The sequence below is a fragment of the Pocillopora damicornis genome, chromosome 6 (assembly GCF_964200805.1).
Source record: "Pocillopora damicornis chromosome 6, jaPocDami1.2, whole genome shotgun sequence".
Classification (NCBI taxonomy): Eukaryota; Metazoa; Cnidaria; class Anthozoa; order Scleractinia; family Pocilloporidae; genus Pocillopora; species Pocillopora damicornis.
In genome coordinates, this window is record NC_142675.1 from 6,150,973 (window position 1) to 6,177,853 (window position 26,881).

The window sequence follows — 26,881 nt, forward strand, 5'->3', positions numbered from 1 at the left end:
ATGGTGACGTGCTCTTGGTGGGGTTTTGAAAAAGAGCGCTAAGTTCACTTGAAAATAGACGTGACACTTCCGGTAGTTTTGCAGCTCACTTTCATGTAAGTATGCTCGAACCAAGATTAGCATGAGGCAGAAATGAAATGTCGCTAAACACCTATCAGGCCCACTCATGGCATATTTTAGTTCTTTTGAGATTATTTAATTATTGATCCCCAGGGAGACGTCTTGGGCGGATGCTAAGCGAGCCAGACCTAAGATCGTAAGGCATGGGCTCGAACCTTGTTAGCAGTAATTGTGTGACTCTTGTCATACGAGGGAACTTTCCGGGAAACTGAGTGGGCTGAGGGGGGTCTATTTGGTACAGAACAGGGAACCGTCCACGAAGGACACTTAGTCGATTCATGTTTCCGATAACGGGACAAGCGCTGATAGTTGTGACAGCTATTAGATGCAGACTTTATCCTCCAGCAGAAGAAATGTCAATGCTATTGATGGCAAGCGAAGGAGCACCATTTTGATACGTCCCCATTTGTAGATATAGATTCGTTTAGTTACAAACTATAAGTTTTCATCCTTTCAACGGTCAGTGTTGAGGTACATTTTTCAAATTCGTTCTCTCTTTTCTTACTTCAGGTCAAATACCTTTGATAACTGCACCAGTAGCTCCAGGCCTGAACGTTCCAACAGCCCTTAACGTAACGCAAAGCCTCCCAGCGAACCAAATGGCTTTGCCAGACGGAGGAAAAACGAAAAAGGTCACGAAGCGACCAAAACGCCCAACAACGAAACTGCCTGGTCAAGCGGCCGTGCAAAAGAAATATCTACTACACCAACAACAGCCACAACAACAGCAACAGCAGCAGCAACAGCAGCCGCAGCAACAGCAATACTTTCAGAACCAACCGGCTGGGATGATGCTCTCCGGGCAGAACCCTCCCCAGCAGCAGCAGCAGCAGCAGCAGCAGCAAGCGTTCTTCCAGCAGGGTCTACAGCAAAGGAACCTTCAGGTTCCGACTGGAATGCAGCCACAGCAGCAGCAAAGGTGAGTCGGAGTCTTTTGTTGAGTAGTAGAAGAAGCCAAACTGGTACTCACTATGTGGGAAAAAAATACTCGTTTCTGCTCATGTTTAGAAGAAGTATGCGACTAAAACCAGCAACTATAAAAATAAATGAACGTTGACGAAAATAAATGCTTCATCAATGCTAAATTGATGAAAATATACGATTAAAGGGGGAAACTTTCTGAATAACATGTGGTGCTGCGTCTGTGGGAGATCGTAACGGGGTAAATTAGTATTATCAACTGACCACCTTAGAGAGTGTCAAAGCTGACGTTTCGAGCGTTAGTCCTTCGTTAGAGCGATTGGTCGGTGGTTAATAATCGGTGCGATTGGTACGGTGGTCAACTAACGTTATCAACTCATTTGATGACACTTATTTACCCTGTTGGTGAAAATAAAAGTATACATAAATATATATCCGCTGCCATTTGCAAACAACCGGAACGCACCTGCAAAACACCAAAGCGCTGTCCACAAGCATTCGCTGTTCTAGATTTGACCAAAAAATTATATATATATATATATATCGAGAATCGATACGTCCTCTTTAATTCTTTAACCTATGTATACTTAGCTCTGCTACCACAGCATTGAGCACTTTATGCCAAGGTAGACTCTACCCCCACATTTATATATATGAATACATATATATATCAAGAATACCTTTTTGTTTAGCTTCTAATTGCTCAAATAGATTGCCACGAGATGGGAAAAAGAGTTGTGTTACTTTTTCATGGCACTGCTCGGTAACCAGGCTGCTAAGCAGGATTAAAAATGCCAATTTTTAGGATATTTGTAGACAATTTCGAGGTGTTAGTCAGTGTTGCAACAAAGAGATAAAAGTGACTTCTGGAGAATGGTTCTCCTTAAACGCTTTTCTTCTGGTTTTCAGTCACTGTTAATTGGTTTTTTTATATATCTTCAGGTTGGCTAATCCAAATCCGTTAACTGATCTACGGTCTATGTTGACGTCACACCCCTCCCAAAACCCAATACCCCATCAGGCACCGCGCCCAAATGCGTCCGTAGCTACTCAACAGCTTATCAATCAACTTATTTCAAGAAAACAGAAACAAACACAACAGCAGCAGCAACAACAACAACAACAACAACCACAACATCATCAACAACAACACCAACAACAACAACTACAGCAGCAACAACAACAACAACAGCAACAACAGCAAGCGTTGCAGTTTTTTACACAACAGAACTCGCTTCTCAAACAGCAACTTCAAATGGGACAAACACAGATTTCTCAGCAGCAGCAGCAGCAACAACAACAGCCGCAAACAAACCAGCAGTTAAGACATTTACCTCCCAACAATCAGGTAAGGGACTGAAATTTTTAGGTGATGTTTTCAGTTCTGTACACTTTAAGAGGCCAAGTATAAACTTAGTACAGAATCAGAACCGTTTTTCTCAATTGTGCTCGGTTATCTATATTTGTAGAGCGCCGGACTGCCGTTCGTGAGGTCGAGGGTTCAAGCCCCAGACCGAACCAACAACAAGGGTCTGAAAAGAACTGAGTAGAATGTGCTACGTTTGCTTCGACATCTGCAAATAGTTAGCCATTTTAGGCCCTGTTTCCTGCTTCTTCTCTGCACTAGATAGCAGGGGAAGTTATAGAACGCGTGCACTTCTCTCAAAGAGAAGGGAGCATAGCTCTTGGTGTTGTGGACTGACCTTGTTATTGTTTATTGATCTTAAAGATCCACCATAAGTATTTTCTATGTAGAAAGCGGTGAGATTATAAAAAAGGAAAAAGTAGACCGTGTTTATTACTTTGACGTGATTTGTATTTTTTCGGTTATTGTCGCTGTCTTCATAGCTTCAGGCTTCGCAAGCAGTTGGTCAAATCCACCCCAATCAACAATACACCTTCACTCAGCCCCAGCGTCCCACGGCCCTTGGTAGAACCCAGGTCACAACTCGGCCCAATCTCGTTTCTACATCCTCGGCTCCGACCACCATGGCACTGCCTTCATCTCTTGGCGGCATGATCACGCAACAACAGTCGTTTAACTCGGCTGCATTTCAAGGTAAGCTTATGGCAGAATTTTTGCAAACTTGACCTCATGCCGAGTTCTCTGTGTAGAAACCCTGGCAAAGCGTGTCTTTGTTCATTTTATGAGGGAACACTAACAAAGAGGGGCAACAACGTAGGATACTTTACACAGAATTTTATTTACACAGCTAACATACAGCAGCGGGTTGAATCTGAAAACATTGGTGAAATTTAAGTTAACTAAAATAAACAAATTACAAACAAAAAATGAATGAAAAAGAAGCGGAATGGAAAATACTTACATTGATACTGAACGCCAAATTTCTAACAGAAGTAGCGAATAACTTTTAAGGTGAAAAAGACTTCTAGACAGAGAACTGCGCTCAGCGTTAAACTGACTTTAAAAAGTGGTTATGCGTAAACGAAAATACAGGAGAACTTCGAAATCACGTGCGGCATGAGAAACGTGCAAAAAGTTTGAGACTGACGAAGATAAACGTCAACAAACCTAACACTAAACACCAACGAGAAGGCATGAAAAACACAAGGACGGAATATTAAATAAATACAAGATTACACAAAAATAATTAGCAAGCGCTTTAGATCTTACACCAATACCTTAACGTAAACAAACTCTTCCTGCTGTCTATTTGACAAGTAGATTCCTTGTTGCCGTGCTTGAGTTCAGAAAAAAAGATCACAGATGACATCAAAGTATGGTAAGAACCAAACAGTGGCACACGAGGTGCAGCTGAGTGTGACATTCATATGCTTACCACATTTTGAAGAATTCTGTGATCTATAAAGTAATGTACAAACTCACGGCAATATGGAATCTATTTGTTTTATTTGATAAAAAATCTTGTTGGTGGTGACGTTTTCTATGCGTCTGTAAGAACCAATCAAAATGAAGCTATAATAAGGCTTAGACTAGGAATTTTATCAAACCTAAGGGCCAAGAGGTACACAAGTTTTTATTGATCCCACCCCTCTTAGTTTGTGACACTTGCGAGTACTACCAAATAAGGTGATGAACACGTGCGATCCAAATCAGACAACCGGACGCGACAAAAATAGCGAGTTTACAGAGAGAGTTTTTTTTATGGTTTATTGTGAGTTATAAGTCCTCTTAGCGAGACATTGTGCGGAGAATAAACAAGAAAACGAAGAAGAATCCGTGGTTCTGCGTACCGTTATGAAGAACGGCTCATTATGTCAAGGGTAGCATGAATCATATCCTATATAATTTAGTACGTAATCTATTTTTTTAATTATTATTATTAGAGAAATTATTAAAGAGAGAGATTAAGTCATCATTCCCTTTGCCTCTATCAAGGTCTTACTGTATCCCAGGCCCTCACGCGGCCAATACAACCACAACAACAACAGCTCGTTCAGCAGCAGCAACAACAAAGACAACAGCAACAAATACAACAACAACAGCAGCAGCAGGTCCAACAGCAACCTCAGTTTTCGTTGACTGGTCCGCGGGCTATTCAGCCACAGCCACAGGCGCAGGCCACGATGCAACTTCCGCTGCCTGTGTCATCGGCGCACGCGCAAATGAACCCAGTGGCGCAGATGCAACCAGCGTTCCAAAACCAGTTCCAGCAAAGCTCTGTGAATAGACAACAGCAGCAACAACACAACCAGAGACTTTTAGCGGCTGCTAAGTTGAAACAACAACAACAAATCAAGCAACAGCAACAGCAGCAGCAACACCAACAACAGCAGCAACAAAATCGTGCTTCAACTGAATTGATAATGAGACATTTACATAGACAGTTGTCAGGTAAAAGGTTTTTGGCTTGCCTCGGCAAAACCCGTAAAAACTGTTTCAGTCGAATCGAATATTGATGGTTAGTGAGAAACGCCCGCACGATTGAAACGAAACAAAACAATAATCACATCAAAAAACCAAAAATAAAACAAAATGAGCAAAAGAAAAAAAATAAGTTAAAAAACGCTTTTTCTTTTTTTTTTTTTTTGGCTTCTAGCGGGAGCCCATTCCTTGAACACCTGCCAGTATCCAATCGTTAATGCCCTTCGTTTGTTCATACCAGTGCCGGTTCATGACACGTACATATAGGCTGCTGTCACCAAAATGTGTGGTGAGCGGATGATGGAATTACATATAAATTATCAGAGGCAATTTGGGTTTCTTTTTTTGTCGTTGTTGTGGTGGTTTTTGGTTTCGTGGTGTGAGTGGTTATTTTTTTTTTTTTTCTGAGACTTAAACTTAGGCATCAAATTACCCGTATTAGTTTGCCGTTTCACCTTGCTTCTTGTGATTGGTTTTATCATTTATTTTTTTCGTTATTTTTTAACTTGTTTGGCAAGTTAGACTCTGATTGTGATATCGTATTCCTTACTAGCTGGCCCAGATATATCGATGGCGTCCGCACAATTTACACAAACCGCTGACCTTACTCTCCAGCGACAGATATCAGCACCACCTGATGTAGGACATCAGAGACAAGACATTGCTCAGTTTACTCGTCAACTGTCGACTACAGCGCCACAGGACCTTACACAGCAGGCTCAGCAACAACAGTACACAGGAAATCCTCAGTACCAAACACCACAGTTTTAAGGGAATATAACAGGAACAAAACACGGGTCTCCTCTAACCTGGGTAATAGATCCCTAGGAGGAGAAGATCCGCTAAAATTAAGCCCTTCTAGCCTACGCGTAGCCGTACCCTCCCGCCCAAGATGAAACGGAAGCGAGGTTCTATCGCCTCCGTTTCACCTCAGCGGGAGGGGGGGGGGGGTACGGCTACACATAGGCTTGCCCTTCTCCCTTTAAAACTTTAAAACGCAGCTTGTTGGACCCCTCAACCCCTCCATCCTCCCCTCCATCAAGCATAGACCCCTTCCCCCTTCCCCACCGTCCCTTCCGTCTCTAAGAGTTCAGCTCGTGGTATGATGTTTTAAAAAATTTAATGAGAAAATGTCCTTGTAAATAGCAATTATGAAGGAAATAAAATAGAGAGAAATTCGTGTCAAACACGTTCACAAAATGCCTATTTTCCTGTTAGTAAGGACGTCTTTTTTTTATTTGCGCAGTTGACCCACTCGGTAAGAAAACCGAAATGAGTTCCTTCTTGTAATGAAAAATTACCTCTCCACACCGCTCTTTGTTCCATAAGGATGGTTCTGTTGCGCGAAGTGATTTGGTGATTAGACGTGAAGATGGCGTGTATTTGGATAGTCATACAACGGTCTTGTTCTGTTTACGTTCCGTGACGATCTAAAGTAAAAGACAAAGGAAGAGTCTTGATTAAATAAAGCGGTTTCTTTTCTTTTATAATTCCTAATGCGCTACTTTCGGGTTGATCACAGCTTCTTGAGTGTGCATGCTTATTTTTAAAGAATCAGTGGATAGTTAAAACTCAGGTAACTTTCGTGACCCTATTAAGAGGTTCTAGTCCCGCTTCGCGCTCAAATTTTACACAAATTCACGCAGCACGTGTACGTCAAGGGGATTTCTCAGTATTGCGTTGCGCATGCTAAAGGGAGCATAATTATCACGTAAGCATGCGAATAAGCGCATTCCGAGAGCACGGTATTGTTTCTTATTGTTTACACGGACCAGGTAAAGAGTTACGATGGTATTTAGCTCTTGAATGAGCACGATCACCACATATTTTTACTGCATAATTTTGGTGTACAAATTATTCCTTTTAAGTTGGAACCGATACCCCATCAGGCACCGAGCCCGAATACGCCCTAAACTACTCAACAGTTTCTTCAACAAATTTTGAAAAAAACAGCAACAACAGAAATAGGACCAACAACATCAACAACAACAACAACGAAAACTGCAGCAGCAGCAACAACAGTCTACGGCGTATGCCGAAATTCACAAAATCTGCGGACCTCTCACTCCAGCGGCAGCTGGCAGTGCCACGTGAAGTAGGACTTCAGAGACGAGACATTGCTTAGTACGCGTCATTTATCGACTCCAGTGCCACAGGACCTTACACAGCAGGCTCAGCAACAACAGCATACAGGAAACCCTCAGTACTAAACACAACACTTCTGGGAGAATACATTAACCTTCGTGTGGTTTCAGCCCCTGATATCTTGTATAAAATATTTCATTGAAAAATATCTTTGTTCAAAGCAATTATGAAGGAAATAAAACAGATAGATAATCGTCCTAACACATCTAAAAAATGCCTATTTTCCAGTTCGTTGAGGTGTAACTTGGACGTTCTTTTTTCAACTGTTCAGTCGACCGACTCAGTAAGAAGAAATTCCATGGACTCTCCCACCCCTCTGTGAGTTTACATGATGAACAACCGTTGCGTGATGAAGATGCTATTTGGATAGCAGTCACGCTCGTAGTCACACAACGGTCTTATTCTCTTTAAGCAGAGTAACGATCTGATGAGAAGGAAGAAGAAATGATTTTGAGTGAAAATGGCGGTAATTTTTTTAAAAGATATTGCACTTCATCACGTTCTGGTTGATTTCAGTTTCTCTAGTTTGCGTGCTTTTTTTGAAAACGTAACTGGATGGTTAAGCACTCAGCGAACTCTCTTGATCTCATGACCAGCAATTGCCGTCATGATGTTAAACATGTGAATAGATATGCCTTCAGGATCTTAATTTTTTTTTTTCACGTTTCTGTTGGCCTTGATAATTTTCAGTATTCTAAGTATTTGTACACGGTACATAACAAAACTTAAAGATTTTATTCAGAAAACATATGATGAGCTATTTTCGGGTGCCGAGTAGTGAGCTACACATTCAGTGCGAGTTGGCTGTGTATTTATATCGACTCGAACGAATTGAAAAATTTGTTTGATCACTATTTAGAGGTTACCCAAAGTAGTACTAGCTTGCGCTTAGAGGCTGCCAAAAAAACTGCTATCAATCCTGTACATCAAGATTTTAGTTGTCATATTAACAAATCATAACCTTGGAATTTGTAAACTTAGAAGCAATTCAAGAACTTGTATTAAATATTTTGTTGCGAGCAAAATAGCCTGAGGCTGTGAATGAAAGACGAAAACAATTACTAAGTAGTAGAAATGCAGAAGATAGATAAAGATTGACCTCGAACAATTTCTAGACTTTTTCGCAGTCACAAGCACGTGTCTCGGCACACGCAGTCTCTAGCAAGGTCAAGGTCTAGCTTGCCCGTCTAGGGCCTACGCAGCAAATGTTTCAGTGGGTGCGAAGGGGGGAGGGGGAGGGGGCTAGAGAAGAGTGCATGAGCTTTAGACAACAAAGCAGAGTGATGGGGCATTTTTAGCAGGACAAGTTTCTTTTTTTTCTTTTTTTTTCTTTTTTTTCTTTTTTTTCTTTTTTTTCTTTTTTTTCTTTTTTTTCTTTTTTTTCTTTTTTTTCTTTTTTTTCTGTTTTTTTTTTTTAAAAAGTGGAGGAGCTTAAGTCCCCCTCTCCTCCCAAGCCCCTCCCTCTGAACGGTTTATGCCGTCTTGGTGAGATCGAGTCGTTGAGCAGTAGAGACACGATAGAATCGGGTTGGAAAAAAATTAGAGATTGCTCCGCTGTGCTTTCGTATCTCTGACGCCTTCAACCAGGGTCTGCCTTTAAGCATCAAGGATTGTGTACTAGGCAACATACTCTTAGTAACTTAACGCCAAATTAAAAATTGTGTCGAAAAGAGGGAGGCTAAGCGCTTGTTTCGCTTCACCGCGCTCTATTTTTGAGATTGAACGCTTAAAATTCAGCCCGCAAATCGTATCCGAAACAGACTGTGGAAACAGATAGTTAGAAAGACAGGAGTGAGGCCGGAGATCCGGAGATCCAGTTTCTGTAGTCCACGCTCTTATTTTCTTAATTTCGTCCTTTGGAGGTCCTGTGATCAACACCCCACTTATGGTTTGTAACTAGCCAATTGTTTGGCATTCGTTTTAAGTTTTCAGAATTCTATTTATCATACTCACACGGGGCAGGTATAAAAAAGAGCAACAAAAATAAAAACACAACGACAATAAACGGTCCGCAAAAAAAAAATTATAAATTTGAAAAGGCATACCCATAAAAGACAATGCAAGAGTTCTACCTAGTGCTTCTAGATGGTTCGCACCCTAAGGGTATCACGGCCGGTAATCACGATGAATCAAATATGTTCGATCAATTGCCTGCGGGGGGACCTCTGCACCGAATTGACCTTGGCTCTTTTATCGTCACCCTGTTTTCAACTTTAGAACTGCGCATGACCCATGAAACGAAATAAAAAAAAATAAGAAAAAGAAACAGAAAACAAAATCATGCGCACGCGCGCAATAAGCTTTCCATAAGTGAAACGACACAATGATGCAATGCTCATTTGTCCTTCCGAGTCTATTTGGTGTTGTTACCGCTCATGTTAATCTCTAATAGAGAGGCAGTCAACGGGAAAACCGTTTTTCTCTTAGCAAGAAGTCGGGAGCATCATTTTTAAAGATGTGCCAGGTTAGAAATTTTGCTCTGAATTTCTGCTTTTGCTTCCCGCTTTTTCCAGGATCAACATGGCGCCATGCCAATGCAAGCGGACGCGAAGTAAGAAGAAACTTCAGTCGGTTTTAACCGGGGCGCGAAGGCAGGTGATATCATCGTAACCCTCTTGTCGAACTCAGATGCAATGCAGGAGAAAGTTTCGATCCAACACTCGCCAATTAAATGCGAAAATGGGTCTATTCACGTCAAGTGAAACGAAACGGTGCTCAGGACTTCGTACGAGTTGTACTGGTCAGCTTGCTACGGCAAAGCTTCAAATGAAAGAAAACTCAGAGGTAAGGCGTATTAAAAGCTTTAAAGAGGACCTCGAAAAATTATCAGGGATTGCGTTGTACTATATTTGGGACGCTGAGACATGCTTTGAGACACGTTTGCTTCGAAGAACAATTCGCTTTCTCGAATTTTCTGATGCGTGTCGACGGTGACAAAGAAGGAACGCTGCGTAAAAATGTTATGCAATGGTATCTGTTTCATGAAAGAATGAATAACTTTATGGGACCGAAAAAAACTCTAAATTTTTGAAACAGTAGCGTGCCTCTTGTTAAAAACTCGTCAATTTGTTGTCCTTCTTTGATGAAATTATCGATTAAATATCAAAACTGGATTTTCAGACCTTATTCTCACCACTGGATTATCTTTGTCGTTATCTCGAATGTACCATACACAACACGAACTACCATATGTGAATTTTGTGGTTCGTAGCTCATTATAAGTACTATTATTAGATGAGTACTAACCGAAAAAGTCCAAGGAAACGGTCCTTGTGATAAAATATTCTTGTAGCCAATAGTTCCTGAGCCAAGTGAAGTGGATTCTACCACAGAATTGCACCCAATTTGGCCCATAAATGCTTCGAATTTCGAGCAGTCTAGTTTCCACAGAGTACGTGGGAGCACAGGAAATTACAAAAAATGTGGAACTCTCAGTAAAGAAAATAGTTTCTTTAATTACTCTAGTCAATACTAATATTCGTTAGTGTATCAAATGGTGTCCAAAGATGAACGAGGAGCATTCTTGTGTTCTTGTGACTCGTTCAGCTGAGATTTGAGAATGGTCGTGCAATTCGAGGCTGGTATCTTCTTGCCTTGTTTCGCCTCAAATTTATCAGACAGAACCTCTGGAAAGCTTCACCGGTACGTGAGTATATTTGACCCACCAATCAATATAGAACTAGACTTGTCCGTCTGAATTTCCACCCAGCCGACCTGCGAATCGTAAGCAGTTGTCGCGTTTTACATATCAACTCACTCACAGAAACTGTTGCGTTTTCCTTTAGTTAATGCACATATTCAGTATAATTATCAGATCATATATTTAGTAATGACCCTTAAATCTCGCGGTCTAACATAATGAGCTTTTCGGAACAGGTTGGAGGAGTTTATTAAATCAACTCTATTTATGATAATTGCTGGTGAGAATTTTAGAATTTTTAATTATACGTGCGAGAAAGTCCGTGTAAAGGACATGAATTGTGATGCCAATTTCGCAAGTGAACAAGACTCGAGTAAGAGATAAAAAGAAAATAGTGGAACTTGGCAGTAATGAACAGCTATGAGGCAACTTGTCCGTCCACTAGAAAGTATCTAGCACCGCAAATGTATTTTAATGTAGTAGCAATTATTTTTGGCACGTTGCAGGTTGCGTATTTTTGTCGACTTCACATTTAAGCACACAGCGGTAATGCAGTTTCGTTGGCTGTACAGCGTTTTGACGTGGAATTCAAATCGGCTAGTAATCTGCGGTATATCTGGATTAAATTTGGCCTGGAAGGCTTGATGCTTAGTTGAGTCAGTAGCTGAAATAGGTCTGCCTATGATTGTTTGATGATTTTTGAAAGGGTATTTCACTCCAGTAACATCTAGAGGGAAAACCTGTAAAGATCCCATTCATATCTTCACATTTGAAGATATCAAGGTCGTCACATAAACTGGGCTCATTCTACTTTAATTTTCGCGAATGGTTTTTGAGTTATTTTTTTTATAAGAAAAATAACTCTATGTTAGCGTATAGAGTGGCATGTTGCTCGCACCATTCAGATCGCTGCATTAGGGTATGTATCTCGCACCAATCATATCATAGCATTTGAATATCATGCACTAATCACAGCGTTTGGGTATTTTTTCCTTATAAATGACGTCTGGATCACAGAACTATGCACAAAGAATGACATTAACCAGAAATTTTGGGCCCATTGGATAAACGTAATGGTTTGTGGCCTTGGCGTGCCTCATCGATTAAGGTCAAGATTTATCGGGAATGAAAGGTACAATTAAAATTTTTTAGTCAATACGTGTTTTTTTCGCTCCTTTACTAACAACGCACACGCCAAACAACTTACAGTTCATCACGTATCATGAAAACAACGTCCAAAGTCTAATCAGAACGTACGCCATCATTGCACTACATGAACATTAGGCAATTTTTCACGTTTTTGAATTGTATTCCACCAATCAAATTCCATTTTGCCACATTGGACTTCGCTCTATCACGTGTCATTTTCTGGTAAACAACCTGCATTCTATCACGTATTCTAACTGCACTGTCAAACCCCACTAAAAAAATTCACATGGAACTAAATGCTACTGATATTGAGTTTTCCACGCAATCCTCCCGTGTTTGACTTTTTCTACGATTTAAAGTCGCTTTAAGCTACCTTGGACTTAACCCAATTGCGTCTTAATTCCTCGTAAAACAATCTGCATTTTATCATGCATTTCGCACATAGAGGGCAAAGTCCAGATAGGCAACAACCAATCAAGGAGCCCTCTTTAATACATTATCCTTTTCTTTTGTTCGATGTTTCTTCACTTATTCGAGATCGCAATATATCTTTGGTTTCGGACTTTAAGAGGAAAAACAAAGTTTCAGTTTGCTTTTCGTTGTAAAATTACGCTAAATTATATTTTTGAGGTAACTAACTGTAGACAGATAATTTTGATTTTCTCTCAGTTGGAGGAACGGCAGTAAGTGTAATCTCAACCAGTATTTGGTCTCGTCACGCAACGCTCTCTCTCAAACAGAAAATGGAGGGCGTTGTGTGACGAAAACAAACAACGGCTGCAAAGGAGACAACAGTAAGCGAGACACCGATGCATTTCATTTTAACTTACAAGTACTTAGACAATAGAGACAATAGATCACATAATATCTGTGTGAGTTCAGGTAAATTAGGTTTTTTCTGTCTTTCTGCGATATTTTCGTTTTTTTAAAGTTATGCTCTTCGCGGTGACAAAATTGAAATCATTAAATACGCAAATTGTCTCATCTCAACCCACCCAGCCCAAAAAATAACTCTTGCATGCTACGCATGCCAATGTTTTTAAGATAGTGTGCAAACGTGGAACTTTTGGAAGGAACACACCTTTTTTTGGTGAAAAATTGTTTTATTTTTATACCGAGAGATGAAGCAGCTTCTAGGCGCGCTAAGTTTCTTAGAAAGTGATGTCTGCTTTTGATTTACCTAAAATCTGTTATGGGGTTGTCCTAGATTTATATATTTATTACTTATTCACTAGCCAGAAGGTCTATATTGGGAAAAACTGTGTCTGTGGTCTTGGGTACCGCCCGAGGCCGGAACTCAAGACAGAGGGCACAGTTTTCCCGATACGGACCGACCTAGGTTGGTGAATAACATCTTTAATTTTCTGAAACTCATCGAAATGCTTTCCAAAGTACCTGAATTATTTAGGGCAAGATCCTCCATAAAATAAACACTTTTGTGAGCGAGATGGTAGGGAGAACAAAATAAATGCATAGTAAAGAGAGAGGCTTCACCGGAACAGTTTTATTTTCGTAACGATAAAGGTGATCTAAAATGATGTGACACTTGTTAATTAGAGAGCGCGTAAGAAAGAAAAAACGCGCATATACACATTCGAAAAAAAACAACGGTACTGGTCTGGCGAACAAATTCAAGTTCAATGACTATCACGACAAACTTTTCTTCAGAAACAATCTATGATCCTATGGAAAGTATTATTCACTTCCATCGTCGACAGACTTACGAAGCTTTACCTCTGTTCATTCATTAACACTTTAATTCCCAAGATCTCATTAGCGATTCTCCTTACTGTCTACCACAAAGTTCTTGTGATCTTAGTTTGGAGAATTTGGCATTGGATCAACTAATAATCCCATAATTGATATTTTTCTTCATTCTCATCACTTACCTGCTTGATATTGTATTGATATGGTAAGGAGAAATTATATCTTGATCACTCATGGGAGTTAAAGGGTGAAGGGAAGATAACTGAAGGTAAATTCAAATGTATGTTGTGTACTTGTGAGAGTTTGCTCGTTTGTTTTCTAAAATGGCGTGTCCAAATCTTATCTTCCATTCAAAATCTTAGGTTCATTGAGATGATGTCCAAATCAAAAGGACTTGGAATGACTTGCTGAAAGTGAATCTGTAGTAGAACTCGAAATTTTGCTCACCGTTCTACAACGAACAAATTTTTGGGAAGAATTCAGATATTAATGATGACTGAAAGTTTCATTGATTAATTCAATTTCAAACAAACACCTCACGTTTTAATTTTGTGAAGGATTGAAATTAATCACAAACGGCTTTTAAGCTGCGTGTTAACCCAACATGAGACAAATTCATTTCGAAACCAATTTTTTTCAGGCGACTAAAGTGATTTGAAAGAGAAAGAGAAGAAAGAAGATAGGATTAATAAGTTACTCGTTGGCTTGAGCTCGTGACCGATATTTCGTTTTGCCGATTAGACAGCATTATTAAGGCTTAAAAATGCTGCCCAGTTGGCAAAACGAAATATATTAATTAAGCAAAGGATGTTCTCGTTGACTCACTGCCCGTATACAGAGATAGGAAAATCCGGAGCGCACCAAGAACTAATAAGATTTTAGGATTCATTACGGTACCCACGGAGACCCAAAAAAAAAAATTACATAACAGAATATCACATGTAAGCTTGAGGAGAAGACTTTATCTTAAAGTGTTGATAGAAACTCTGGCACGCTCGCTTCATGCACGGGATCGCGCTATCCTATTTCTAGCATTGAACTGTCCTATTTTTATTCGCTTCACCAATTTATAAAAAGGTAGAGCAGGGATAATTCGAGTATCAGGTCATAGAATTTAAAGTGCGTGCGACAAGATTTGTAAAGGTGGATGTTAATCTGCACTTTGGTCAAAAAGGTGAAGGAGATGCATCAAATCCCTCGAATGAAACACTTTATCTACGAGCGAAGTGGACAGGCCAGACGCAGTGTGAGCGTGCTAGACGTAGTGCAAGGAAAAATCAGGAGTAATTGGGGCCAACTGATCCAGTATAATTGAATTAATCGGCCAAAAAATTTTACTCTGGTTAGACGATCATGGTAAAGGGTGAGACTTATTTTCTGGACCAAATTATGGTAACAACCCTTAAGCAAAGTTTAGAGTTCCCTTTGTAAACAACTTTGGAGTAACTGTTGTCATTCTAGTGAGTTTCGAAAATTTTCATCTGCTGATATCTTGATAACCTTGCTGTTGCTTCAGATCGGTTACCAGTACGGCATCAAAACTTACATTAGATAAATAATTTATGTTCTTTCCGTCTTGTCAGCCTGACAAGCGACGTCAACTTTATCTAGTTAATGGATAGGAACTGATTTCCGGCCTGATAAAAGGAGCCTTCGTAACAACGGATCTTATTAAGTCATTAAACCGATAATTGGCTTCTAATACGAAATTACCGGAACTTTTTTATCATGTTGTGGCTATGTAGTTTATTTTAAGATTGTTTTGGCATTCATGTGGTAAAACTAACCCACGCAATTTGCAGTAATTGTTCAAAATATCATTTATGGTAGGTTTGTGATCAATCAACTGTGATATTCTCCAAGCCTCATTTTTGCTGGGTGCATTACATATGAAAAGATCACGTCGAGCAGTACCTCTCGTGACATACTTAGTCAGTCCTTCTGGAAGAATTTTTTTTACTTATAGCTCCGGAAAGGTACCACGCGAAGAAAGGCAAAAGTAATCCATCCGACACGTATGGGCGGTTCTGATCAGTTCTCTTGCTGCGTTTTAAGCAGAAAATTGACGTATTATTAGAAATCCGGGTTAAGGAGGAGACTTAGTGATCCCTTTTAGAGAAGTTTCACAGGGGGTTATCTTATGTCGAAGAGGCTCTTTCATAATTTTTTTACCTCGTCGAGATGAAGGGACAAAAAACTGCTCGGGAAGTGCAACAGCTACAGAAATAAAAACCCGCGATTAAAAATAATCGCGAAATTTAAAATCACAGTAAAAAATGTAGTCCTCGATTGAAATTCAGTGTTGATTTAACATTTGAAGATTAATTTTTTTAGCATGATCAGTTCCGTGAAGGGTGTTTTTAATTGACGGAAATTGAACAGCAAATACGGCTGAAATAATTCAGCTTACCTAGAGAGATTAATAATTTATTTAGTTCTTGTTTGATTAGGTTTTTCGCAATTGTTTATCCTTATTTTCCTCCAAAGAGTAACTCTCTATCATATCGAAGGAAACCACAACCGCTGCGGCGTTTGTTGAGACAAGAAATCATTGGGGAGGTAATAATGAGCCAAGCTGGCGGCAGTGTGGTTTAGTGTGGAGAAAGTGTGGAGAACAATATCCTCAAGATAATCAAACGAAATTTAATTGGTACCTCCGTTGGGTCATTAAGCGACCAAGTCATGCTAGGATTAAAGAATTCAGGACATCGCCAACCCTCTATTGAGCTCCCGATCCCAGGGCCCCCAGTCAGGTAGGTGTGCACCTTTGTCCCCCTTTGGGTTTGTTGAGGGGGGTGGTGGGATTGGGGGTAGATGGGTGAAGGGGAGGGGGGAGGGTCTATAATAAGAGGTAAGACACGCTAGTGGAGTGGAGAGATATTCTTTCTGCACCCGTACCCTCGGGTGCCTCGCCCCTTGCGGTATTTAAAGGGGAGCAAAAAGAGGCTTAAAAACACACAAAAAAATTCAATAAAATGCTTTTAGACCAAAACAAAGGGCAAAGCTTCCACTACTGCTAAAGTGTCTTGACTTAAAAAAGAAGTAATCAGCACGATCCTGCGTAAAGAAGTTAGCGCCGAAGGCAATAAGATACCGAACCAGGAAAGGGTGTCCACGTATGTCAGCGCGCCATATTCTAGATTGAAAGAAATATAGAGTTGATTTCCTTAAGGAATTTGGTTGCAGCTCTTGACCCCGGCACATACAGTTGTGTGTCTCACACAGGTAAGCGACATTCCTTAGCTATGTAGTCAAAGTATGTCTTTGTCGTAGAACTTTACATCTAAGTATACGTTTACAAATATTTTTATTATATCGAAAATCATTGTCATCCCACGTAGTCAGGCATTTGTTTTCTAAAAGGCGTTTTGAATATTGCAATGCACTAACGGTCTTATCATTTAACTATACATTAATTTACGGCGTTCGAGGCATTCTACCGCGTGTGATAAAGGGAATAAGTAAATGGAATTACGTCAAGAATTGCCAGCATCGCACAATAAGATCGCAAAACGCTGGTTGAGACAGATTCTCCTCAACAAGAATTATGAGCTTGCAAAAAGCAGTTCTACCTTAAAGCGGTTTGTTTGTTCTTTAAAGGTACTCGCGTGGAAATATTAACATTTGACACGAATATAATTTTCCGCTACTGAATGAGACTGACTCTAACAGAAAAAGTAAACAAGAAAAAAACAAAAAATCATTTACCCTAAATCTTTCAACGACGGGTGCTTCGAAGTCTTAGTGAAAAATACAACATTTACTTCTTTATTTCGAGTATCCAACAAAAGCCTTGGTCTTTGTAGACGAAACCAGCAAAACTTTTCACATGTATTGATCTCGGACAGCGTTCTGGATGGTTTGAAGTCGCAGCATGGGCAAAAGATGTACGCCAGAGTGAAGCTTAACTTGAATTTTTTTCCCGTTTGGATGTCAGAAATTTGAAATGTTACTCGTCTTTCTTGGAAAACAAAACAAAACAAAACATAGCAGATCAAAGACCACCAACACTGAAGAGGATATGGTCACGGTCGATCAATAATCGGGTTTCTTTCAGTTCGTTTAATGGTACCGAACATGTCAACTAAGTACTTCTAGAAAATGAAAGTGAGTCTAGGCTTGCGGCCGATTTCAAAGTGAATCACGCACGAAATGATTAAGGTCTTTACAATCCACCTTCCTTGCTTTATGGCAGTGGCAATTAGAAGTGATAAATTCGGTATTTTCTTAAGTGCTCTTATTTACTTCTTAACCAAACCGTAGCAAAGAAGGTTAGATAGTGCAAGAGATTAAGAGTCCATCTGGTGGAAATGAAGTGTCGTGTTTTCGAATGTCCCTAAATGACTGGTTTGTCCGACGTGATTAGTAAGTTCCTTATAAATTTAGATCTTTGAAATAGATTAGTATCCTCCCTTTTGCTCGAAAATAGATATTGAGAAAAAGCCAACCCTGGATTAGCGTGGATTTTATCATGGACTCGTTAAATTGAGATGTTACGCAACATTGGATTAGCGAGAAGACATGTGATAGGCTTGTTGACAGAAGATGTTGCGCAATCTGTAACACTTAGTCGTAAATATAAATATTTCCTATTATACTTTGATCCGATTTTCAGCTGATGGGGCTTTTAACTTTTCGTATTTGAGTACTTTTAGGCAGCGGTCACGTACTATTGCCTGCGGCGCCTTGTAGGATTTTTTTTCTTTTTAACAGAAAAAGAAGAGAGAAAACAGCGTAGTGACGTACTTTGAATGTCTTTTCGTTTCTCTAGCATGAAAATTTGAGAAATCTAACGGACAAAGGCAATTAGAATCGCCTGAATTATTGATTACTTCCAAATTTGGCATTCTTACTGATGCCTTCGTTTACGTTGTGGTTGAAATCAGAGGGGAGATCCTGTTTAAGGAAGTGCAATTAATTCCTCACTCTGCACTTTTGGTGCTCCATGCTCATGGAGCAAAGAAAACGTCTCCGCGCTAAAATCCGTTCCTCTTGCTTGAATTAACTACCCACACTTGTTTTGACGAGGTTATTCTTTGGTTATGTTCATTATTTTGCTATTTCGGTTGATTGGAATTGACCCCTCTATTCCAAACTTTTATCTAAATCTTTGCGAGCGAGAATAGCAGATTTGGCGTCATAAGAGCAACTCTTAGGCCTTGAACTGTTTCTTCTTTTCTTTGAAAAAAATAGATTTTGGAGTGCTAAATTTAATTTTTGGGATATTTAGAGTTGAATCATTGTCTCCGGTTTAATATATCATTGTCTAATCCTTTCCTTTGTTATTATATCCTTCAGTATCATTTGGTTTGTCGGTACCAAACGCACGGCATCACAATTGAGTAATAAGGTCAGCATATTTCTAATTTGGTATAATTAGGGATCATAGCGGGAAGAATTGGCCCTCCTCTGACAGCCGATTATATCAGAAGGTTTGCTTCATCTTGCTCGTTCGCGGAGCCAGCCATGCACCAGTGTAGAATTACCGCAGTGAGTGGCAGTGAGTTTCACTTAGTGAGTTTGGCAATCCAGTAGGTTAGCATTTCCGCCCTTTTTGACTTGAGAATATGGTTCGCCTTAGATGTCTCGACAAACTTTTGAAACGTCCTCGCAAAAAAATTGAACTCAAATAAATCTTCGTCAGCGATTAGCACGAAGAACAGATGTCCAATGACGCATACTAAGAGAAACTGAAATATATGACAACCTAATTTTGATACTTTCAAGGAGGTCCAAACTCCAAACCAAGTTGAGCAAGGATTCTCAATCTCGTTTTCCATGGAAACTAATGAAACTAACATTTGAATGTAAACACTTGGTGTAATATTCAGTACATTAAATTTAGAAACCGCAAGTGTAGATTAACCCTGAATAATTGTGGACTATAAACTCAAATTTTTATGACATCCAAGAATGCTAACATATGTTTTCTGGGCCTTTGGTAAGTAAAATAGCTTTCGTTTTTCATCCGAATGAACATGATGGTTCTAGAATGTTGGTGCGAGCCAGCCGATGACGTCAACGAGACGCGACTGATGTCATGTGGCCTAGTTGAAAATTAAAAAAATTAAATCATTTCGAGAAACTTCTGATTTTCTGACATTAAAAGTTGTATTTGCCTGGCGACTAATTTCACTGCAACACTTTCAAGGGATTTTGACTGGGACAGAATTCTGGAAGTGGCGATGAGAAAGTAGTCCAACATTGCACTCATTTTCTGACAAAAATTTCATCAGTTTGGCTCTTAAGTAATCAACGTTAAAGCAGACAGAAGCTATCGCTTGCTTGGATTTCAGGGCCTTCATGCTTTCGTGAGTTACATCTTATTTCTGTTTTTGTTTTACTGCTCTAAGTGGATAGGCATTCTTGCTGTCTTCAGTCCTCTCAATATCCACCGATACTCACTTCCAACTTCTGTTGTTGAAAGGTTTTAGAGATATCAAAGTGACCTCGTGTCTCCGAGTGAAACTATGCGTTTGACAGTTTGAACTGAGAGGAAATTTTCAGTTATAAGGGTGGCAATGCTTAAGCGTGTTAGACATGTAGGAATTTAGGGACTAAGTTTCTATAGAAACTGTGGTGCTGCGTCGGTGGGAGAGTATAGCAGGTAATTTAGTATTAACAGCTGAGTTTCAAACGTAAATTGGCCACCGTAAAGAGCAATTGACGTCAAAGCGATTGACGAAGGGTTTCGTCAGAGCAATTGACGTTAGCCCTTCGTCAGAACGATTGATTCCAATCTCTCTGACGAAGGGCTAACGCTCGAAACGTCAGCTTTTTTACTCTTTATGGTGGCCAATTGACGTTTTCAACTCAGTAGTTAACACTAAATTACATGTAGGAATTTAGTTCCGTTCTCTTACACTCTAGATCCAGATACAAATTATTTCCAAATTATACTGTCCGTGGTACATTTCTTATAATTTTGACCCAGGAGTTCCGTTGTAAATTCAAGAAATATTCCCTGAAATTGTCAATCGCAACGGACAAATCAATAGGTTTACTAATAAGGATGGCTGACAGAACAGATTTATCCCATGCATTGAACATCCCGGAAAATTTCATTCTTCTCGAATGTGCGATATTACTCAACAATGCAGATGACAAAGAGTTCAGTAACTTTGTCACTTATTTGGGTTTAGATGGTCGTCATTGGTTTTCCTTACGATGATGAGAATTCTTTTGCATAACTCATACTGTGATAACACAGGGTGACACGTAATCGCTTACGTGTAGAGAGGTGTACATCAAGTGCCACCAGACATCCCCGATCTTAATCTCAAAGTAGGTCTAAGTTTATTGAATAATTTACGATACCTGTCATTAATGTCGCCCACATCTTGCGATAAACCTGACTTATTGGTCTTCAAAGACCCCTTCAGAGGTGCAAATATAAAAAAATGTCCTAAGAAACTGGTATTGAAGGACCAATAAGATGCAGCTCTCGATAAAACGTTCCCTGCAGAGTTTTATTCCTGCAATTTTAAATCTTGCATGCCTCAGTAACCGTGGAAGTTACAAAATGTTCTTCTTAATGTATAGTTATAAAGGAGTTATTAAAGTAAAGCGCAATCAGTATTCGATAGCTCTTGACCCATGATTTTGGCCGGCAATCTACATTTTAACTACTAGAACACAGATGTGCATAGTAGTCTCAAAGTTTAAACTATGAAGATTAGGCTTCAATACTAGTGTTTTCGAAAACTTCAGTCAAAACAAGGTTAATACTTATTAACCTCAAAGTTTGAAGTACACAATATGGCCATATTACTAGTTAATTTTGTCTTGATTGTGCAACAAACAGGCCTACTGGTAAAAAGTTATCTCAGCTTGATATTCTATTGTCTAGTCTATTGCATTTTTTTTTAACAATTAGCGTAACAAGATGTTTTTTTTAAAGAATAAATTAAGGGTGTCAAAGGGCATTAATACCATCTTAATAATTGGGAACATTCTTGACAAAACAAGCAGTCACTTACTAAGCGCTGCAAATCCTTTGCTGCTTCGTTCCGCGCGTGTGCTGGTTTCATTAGTGTACCTCCAACCAAATCACGGGAATACACCACTAAATGATGCTTTCGAAAAGGTAACACTGTTTTTAAACCGTCACTGATATACTCTTTCGCTTTTTCTGGCTTACTACCATTTAAATTTTTTTCCTTCTTTTTCTTCGCTCGACTTTGAACTGTATCTCTTGCCGGCTCCCTAATAATTAGCGACTTAATACTGAAAAAATTTCTCTTTACTCTTTTTAGTAAGATTCATACACCATGACTTTGTATCCCTAAATATGCGGATGTTTTCAATTTCCTTTCGCCCAATAAGAGTCTTCATTAGCGCGAACCTTTAATTTTTCTTTTTAATCTTATACCACTTTTACAGTCATTTTTGAGGAACTAAAGATTTATTTTCTCAAGATAAAGGGGTGCAAGAACTCAGCAGACTACTTTCTGTAAATTTGATATTTCGCTGGAATGTATTTTTGAAATGTATGAGTTCCTGCTTTTCCAAGCATTTAAATATTTCTGGGATTATTATCTTATTTCTCATGCACACATATTTTGCTGGATTGGAAGTAGATTTCAGTCCTGCTGAGAGCTTGCTAAATTAATTTTATGGCATCTTCAATACGCAGATCATGAGAGGAAACTCGCTAAACAGAAATTCGTCCATTCAGTGTTGTATCATGGTAGTTCTCATTTTTAGACACATTTGTGATTGAAGGCAGAGAAATGTCGGTCTCTGTCTTGATGAATTGTGCAGTTCTCGATCGAAGCTATTTTTCATATTTCTTCCTAGCCTCTCTACTCTACAACAAAAATGGAATCCTTCAAATAACTTTAAACTCAACCTTGTGATGCTGGAGTACATGTCAGTTAATTCAGTGCAGTAGTTTTAACGAAGCTAATCTTCCTGCAATCTTTGTGCTAGCACGTTTTGATGGTTTAAGAAATAACTTTTAGTTCTGCTGGGAATTTGTGCAATAGTCTATACTGCATCCTAAATTCCCTAAATTTAACGCAACAGAAGTTTGTCTGTTCTTGCTAAAGAATGTGGCTTTGTATTCCAAATCATTGGCTATCGAAGGTGAAGACATGCTGATCTTTAAATTTTCAAATGTTCCTTTTTTTTTATTTGTTTTCATATTTTTCTACTTTAAAACTGGAGTGGAAACGTGTTTCTGTTTCCATCAAACAGCACTACACACTAGAGTGTTATCCTAAACTTAGTCATGATTTCAATAGATCGCTGCAAATGAAGCTGTATGTTATGCGATATGTTACCGACTAATTTTAATGGCGAGAGGGATTTTGATGTCGTCAGCATTGCTTTCGTTAAACCCACATCCCTTCGCTCTTGATATCAAAAGTGGCCCAGTATCAACTTCGAGGTAGCAAATGAAACTCTTGGATAAGTACTTTTTTTAGTGTTTTACCGTGTCTCTTTAAGCACATGTTCTGGCTCTCAACAGTAAATAAAGCCTACCTCTAACGCCCTAAAAAATATTACATACAAAAATGCAACTCAAGAGTATACGTTGATCAGCCCAGTAGATTTACTGAAGTATTTTAGATGTGATAATCCGTTTCAAATATGCTAAATATTTTTTTATCTCTCTTTGAAGCTATCAGCATCGCTTTTTTTAGCCAGCATTGTGTATTGTCTGAGATATTTGATCACTATTACATGGCTATTTCTCCTCGAGATATTGTGATAATGATTCAACACCCTTTGTTTTTCAGAAGAGACTGACATTGTTTTAATGCCCTCATTGTGATAAGATTACCTGACATCTTCTGGATTTTTTTTAGATTTGAAATAATTGCAATAATGTTTCCTTCAAAATAAAATCTACTCGGGAGTAAAAAATTTTTAATGGCCTAATCAGTTGAATATTTCTCTTCAATTTAACTGCACAACGCTGAGTTAGTGCTACACAGCTGACGTGGTTAAATTTCAGCAAAACAACTCAAAGTTCATTCCTAATTTGGTGTAGAACGTGCTGACGTGTTCGGTATCCACACCTAACAATGTCGCCATCGCCTATTTTTCCCTTCAGTACAAACGAGCAGTGCCGCTGATGTTTTGAAAAACTTAATGTCTTGATAGAGATGAAGTACTGAATACGTAAAGATGCCATTAAGGTGCGAAAGTAGAGTAACTCACCTTTCACAACGAGAAAAGTGAAAATCGTCCCAACAATTGGCCGTTGTGTTGGTTCTCCAATGTTTGAGCCAACATGTTTTTGTAGGGATATACATTTGAATGTAGGTAACTGTTATTGGGAGAAGAGTTTGCTTAAAGCGATTAGCTTGCTAGGTATCGTTTTATAAAGATTTCTCATTCATGAGCATTTGCGTAGCTGATCTCTGAAAACGGTAATGCCAAACTGTTATAAATGCTTTCTACTGAAATTAAATGCGTAACTGTGCTGTGTGGTTCAATACTATTGCTGTATAATATACGTGTTTCCCGATTAGCTGCCCTTACACCGACTAAACTGCTTACTTATAGTTTGAAAGACATAGCAGAGCAGAGAAAAAGGTTATTTCTAATCTTTATATATAGTATTTTCATCAAATGGTGAGCAGCACTACTGTATGTCTAAATATTTTCGCATTTAACGTACTGTTTTGCAAAGGACTTGTGCGTTGGCACTATAGACATCTAGACAACATGCAGGACCAGCGTAGGCAGTGCCCTCCACGATTTTGGCTTTATAATTTGCTGACATTCCTATATTTTTGTCATATTTTCAACAATTAACACTACTTCTGCCCCGACCCAACGAGCTTATCACCTCGAAGAGGCCAAATCGGCGTTATAGCTGGAACAAGGAATTGATTATGAACTATGAAAGCAGTGAAAACCCTAAAGTTTAGCACAAGCAAACTGATCTGCCGACATAAGTAAAAGCTGTGCTTCAGAAGTTTGAACATGTTGACAATTCGCTCAGTAAAATTCTCTCTCGATTGCTGTTTCCAGAAGCTTATCATAATCTTGCTATTGCCGTGAAATTTCGATTCTCTCTGTAAACGTTCTGCCCCTGAAGAAAGTTCAAAGCGTATTACTTACACGGATATCACCTGACAAAGTTTTAAACGAAATGAAAGCAAAAATTAACGAGCAAGCCTTGTCATCTTGTGGATTTGGGCAAATGAGTTGAACGACAGAGAAAGCAAACTACATGTAACTGAAGCTTCTAGGCACGAAATTGTGCCCTTAATCAGCAAAGAAAAGCAATCTAAATGTATTGGAGAATTTTTATCAACCCTATTGCCTTCATATATAAACTAAAAAAGAAACAGTCCGAACGAAGACGTGCCGAAAAAAAAAATGTTTATCCCATTACAACTTGCTTTGTGCAAAAGCCCGTCGTTTATTCGATCGTTTTACCTTCGTCACATCTATAACACTTCAACAACGTATCACACAAGCGACAACAACATATTACGGACAAAATATGTATAATGATAATTTCAGTTACGAAAGGCAATAGTTAAAGTTGTGTTTTTTTCACCATTAACATGATTCAGCTTACCCCACGTTGAAGAACCAGCTCAGCTAACTCTCGTTATTCCTTTCTGCAACCATATCTCACTATGCCCCCTTTTTAGATAGGTCGTCCGGTCCCACAGTTTCAATGACTTGGCTCGTGGTGGTCGTACTTCCTTTAATTTTCAGCAACTTGAATGGTGAACCAGTAGACCTAGAGGCTTTCGCTTGCGTTCTAGGTTTTCTTTTCATGAGGGAAGAACAATGAATGAACACGCGCTCAAAGTTCTGCTGGTGTTTGTTCTTCATTGTGTACTTGTGTTGAATGTGACTTCCCACAACAGTACATACGTATTGATAAATTTTATTTTAAAACACGATACAACCCTTGTTTTCTCACTAAGAGCAGCACTTGAGTAGACGTTTGTATGACATGCGAAATATTGAAACTGGATCGTTTTCAATAAGCGACCACCATGTGGTGTAAGCTTGCGCGGACCATTCTCTTGAAAATAGCATTGACTGCTATTTGTCATAAGTTGACAATCAGTAGAGTCTATGTTGCCAATAGATTCCTTAGAGACCACCGGAATGTCGGGCTTGTGTTGGTAAATGTTTTGAGGAGATAAGTCTATGCAAAGTGGGTGTATGGTTTAGTTTTCTTAGGAAGAATATATTTTAGTGTGACACTTTTTTTTATAAATGTTCGCCTTGGATTTTCTGTAATTATCCTACAGCTCCGTGTTATATTTCTTTTCCCATTGCAGCAGGCAGTAAATAAATCTTACGTCATGAACTTATGTCATAAGCTGACAATCTTGCAAAAAGTTTAATCTTTTTATATACATCAACAAACTTACCCCACGTAGATATAACAGGTCATGGGCAATTTATATTTTTGCAAGGGATTTTAAAAGGATAATAAGGATCCTAGTAAGATTGTAAGCTTCTTCCAGATATGGTAAGATATGAGGTAATATGCCCACTAAAGAACAATACAAAATATCTGTAAGAATTTTCCATAGAGGTTAGTAACTATAAGTACATAATTTCTGAAGGAAACTAAAAGCGTTAAGAGCTTCACTTATGTACTTATAACACATGACGATCATTGTGAAAGCTTTGGAGAAAATAGGCGACAGGTCAAGATTGTCTTTTCCAACCATCTCCGTGAATCTAAAAGCGCTTGCCTTTCGCTGCTTTTGCCAGGGTTTGATTCCCAAGCTTGCTGTAAGAAATTTTGAGGCCCAAATCTTCAAATTCCAGTTTACCCTTGTATCAGTGAATATAGATCCACACATAGGTAATCCCATTTCCTAATGAGGTCAATTTATTTGTTAACGCAAACACCTCATCAAGGGCAACGGTCGGAAGATTTTCTTTCGTAGAAGATTTTATAGGCTATTGTGTACTTAGACACTGTTTAATAGCTTTGCAAATTTCCATAATTTCAATTTGTTTCTTTATCCAATGAAATATTTAGTGGTTACTAAGGTCGAAAACGTTCTTTATTGTAAAAATTTTTAAGGTTTTGGACTTTGGCCTTGAACAAGTTTTGACAACTTTCAAAACCCGGCCGTCGACAGGCTAATCAATGGAAACATTGGCCAGTGCCGCATGCAGTTTTTCGGCCGCCGTGTAATTAACTAAGAAAAGAAGGCGATTAGAACAAAAAGCTAGTGACGGATTTCCTTCTCATGCAATTCGATGGAATTTCGAGTGCTGCCGCTTCGTAAAAAATCAACTCATTTACCCAATCAACCAAAAAAATCAGAGGGCAGCGAATACCGAACGCGTTTATTCGTCAGATTTGAAAATCACTCATATCTGTACGAGCTTTTGATGTCCAAAAGAAT

General features: G+C 39.0%; 2 protein-coding genes and 1 long non-coding RNA gene across 11 annotated transcripts in view; 2 read left to right on the forward strand and 1 right to left on the reverse strand.

Moving 5' to 3' along the window:
• The window catches only part of LOC113676581 (mediator of RNA polymerase II transcription subunit 12-like protein), a 32,004-nt gene extending 25,916 nt beyond the window's left edge, over nucleotides 1-6,088 (forward strand). For both annotated transcript variants that reach the window (XM_027193253.2, XM_027193254.2), the window contains exons 36-40: nucleotides 631-1,039; nucleotides 1,984-2,389; nucleotides 2,890-3,100; nucleotides 4,403-4,858; nucleotides 5,442-6,088. In XM_027193253.2, coding sequence (XP_027049054.2) covers nucleotides 631-1,039; nucleotides 1,984-2,389; nucleotides 2,890-3,100; nucleotides 4,403-4,858; nucleotides 5,442-5,659 — 1,700 coding nt within the window. In that variant the 3' untranslated portion in view covers nucleotides 5,660-6,088. The remainder of the gene's footprint in view (nucleotides 1-630; nucleotides 1,040-1,983; nucleotides 2,390-2,889; nucleotides 3,101-4,402; nucleotides 4,859-5,441) is intronic.
• A 3,252-nt stretch (nucleotides 6,089-9,340) lies between these two features.
• The window catches only part of LOC113676576 (chordin-like protein 1), a 54,086-nt gene continuing 36,545 nt past the window's right edge, over nucleotides 9,341-26,881 (forward strand). The window contains exons 1-3 of one of the 8 annotated variants that reach the window (XM_089210444.1): nucleotides 11,696-11,805; nucleotides 12,492-12,616; nucleotides 16,017-16,282. In XM_089210444.1, the coding sequence (XP_089066570.1) occupies nucleotides 16,212-16,282 (71 nt within the window). In that variant the 5' untranslated portion in view covers nucleotides 11,696-11,805; nucleotides 12,492-12,616; nucleotides 16,017-16,211. Of the gene's footprint in view, nucleotides 9,818-11,695; nucleotides 11,806-12,491; nucleotides 12,617-14,364; nucleotides 16,283-16,702; nucleotides 16,755-21,462; nucleotides 21,616-26,881 lie in introns of those variants that run through there. The other 7 variants (XM_027193244.2, XM_089210438.1, XM_089210440.1 and 4 more) reach the window with 7 other exon arrangements.
• On the reverse strand, nucleotides 10,467-25,485 carry LOC149043647 (uncharacterized). The gene is made up of 2 exons (XR_016187934.1): nucleotides 25,072-25,485; nucleotides 10,467-10,747 (listed from the first exon to the last, which is right to left on the reverse strand). It is a non-coding gene; the product is annotated as an uncharacterized LOC149043647 (long non-coding RNA).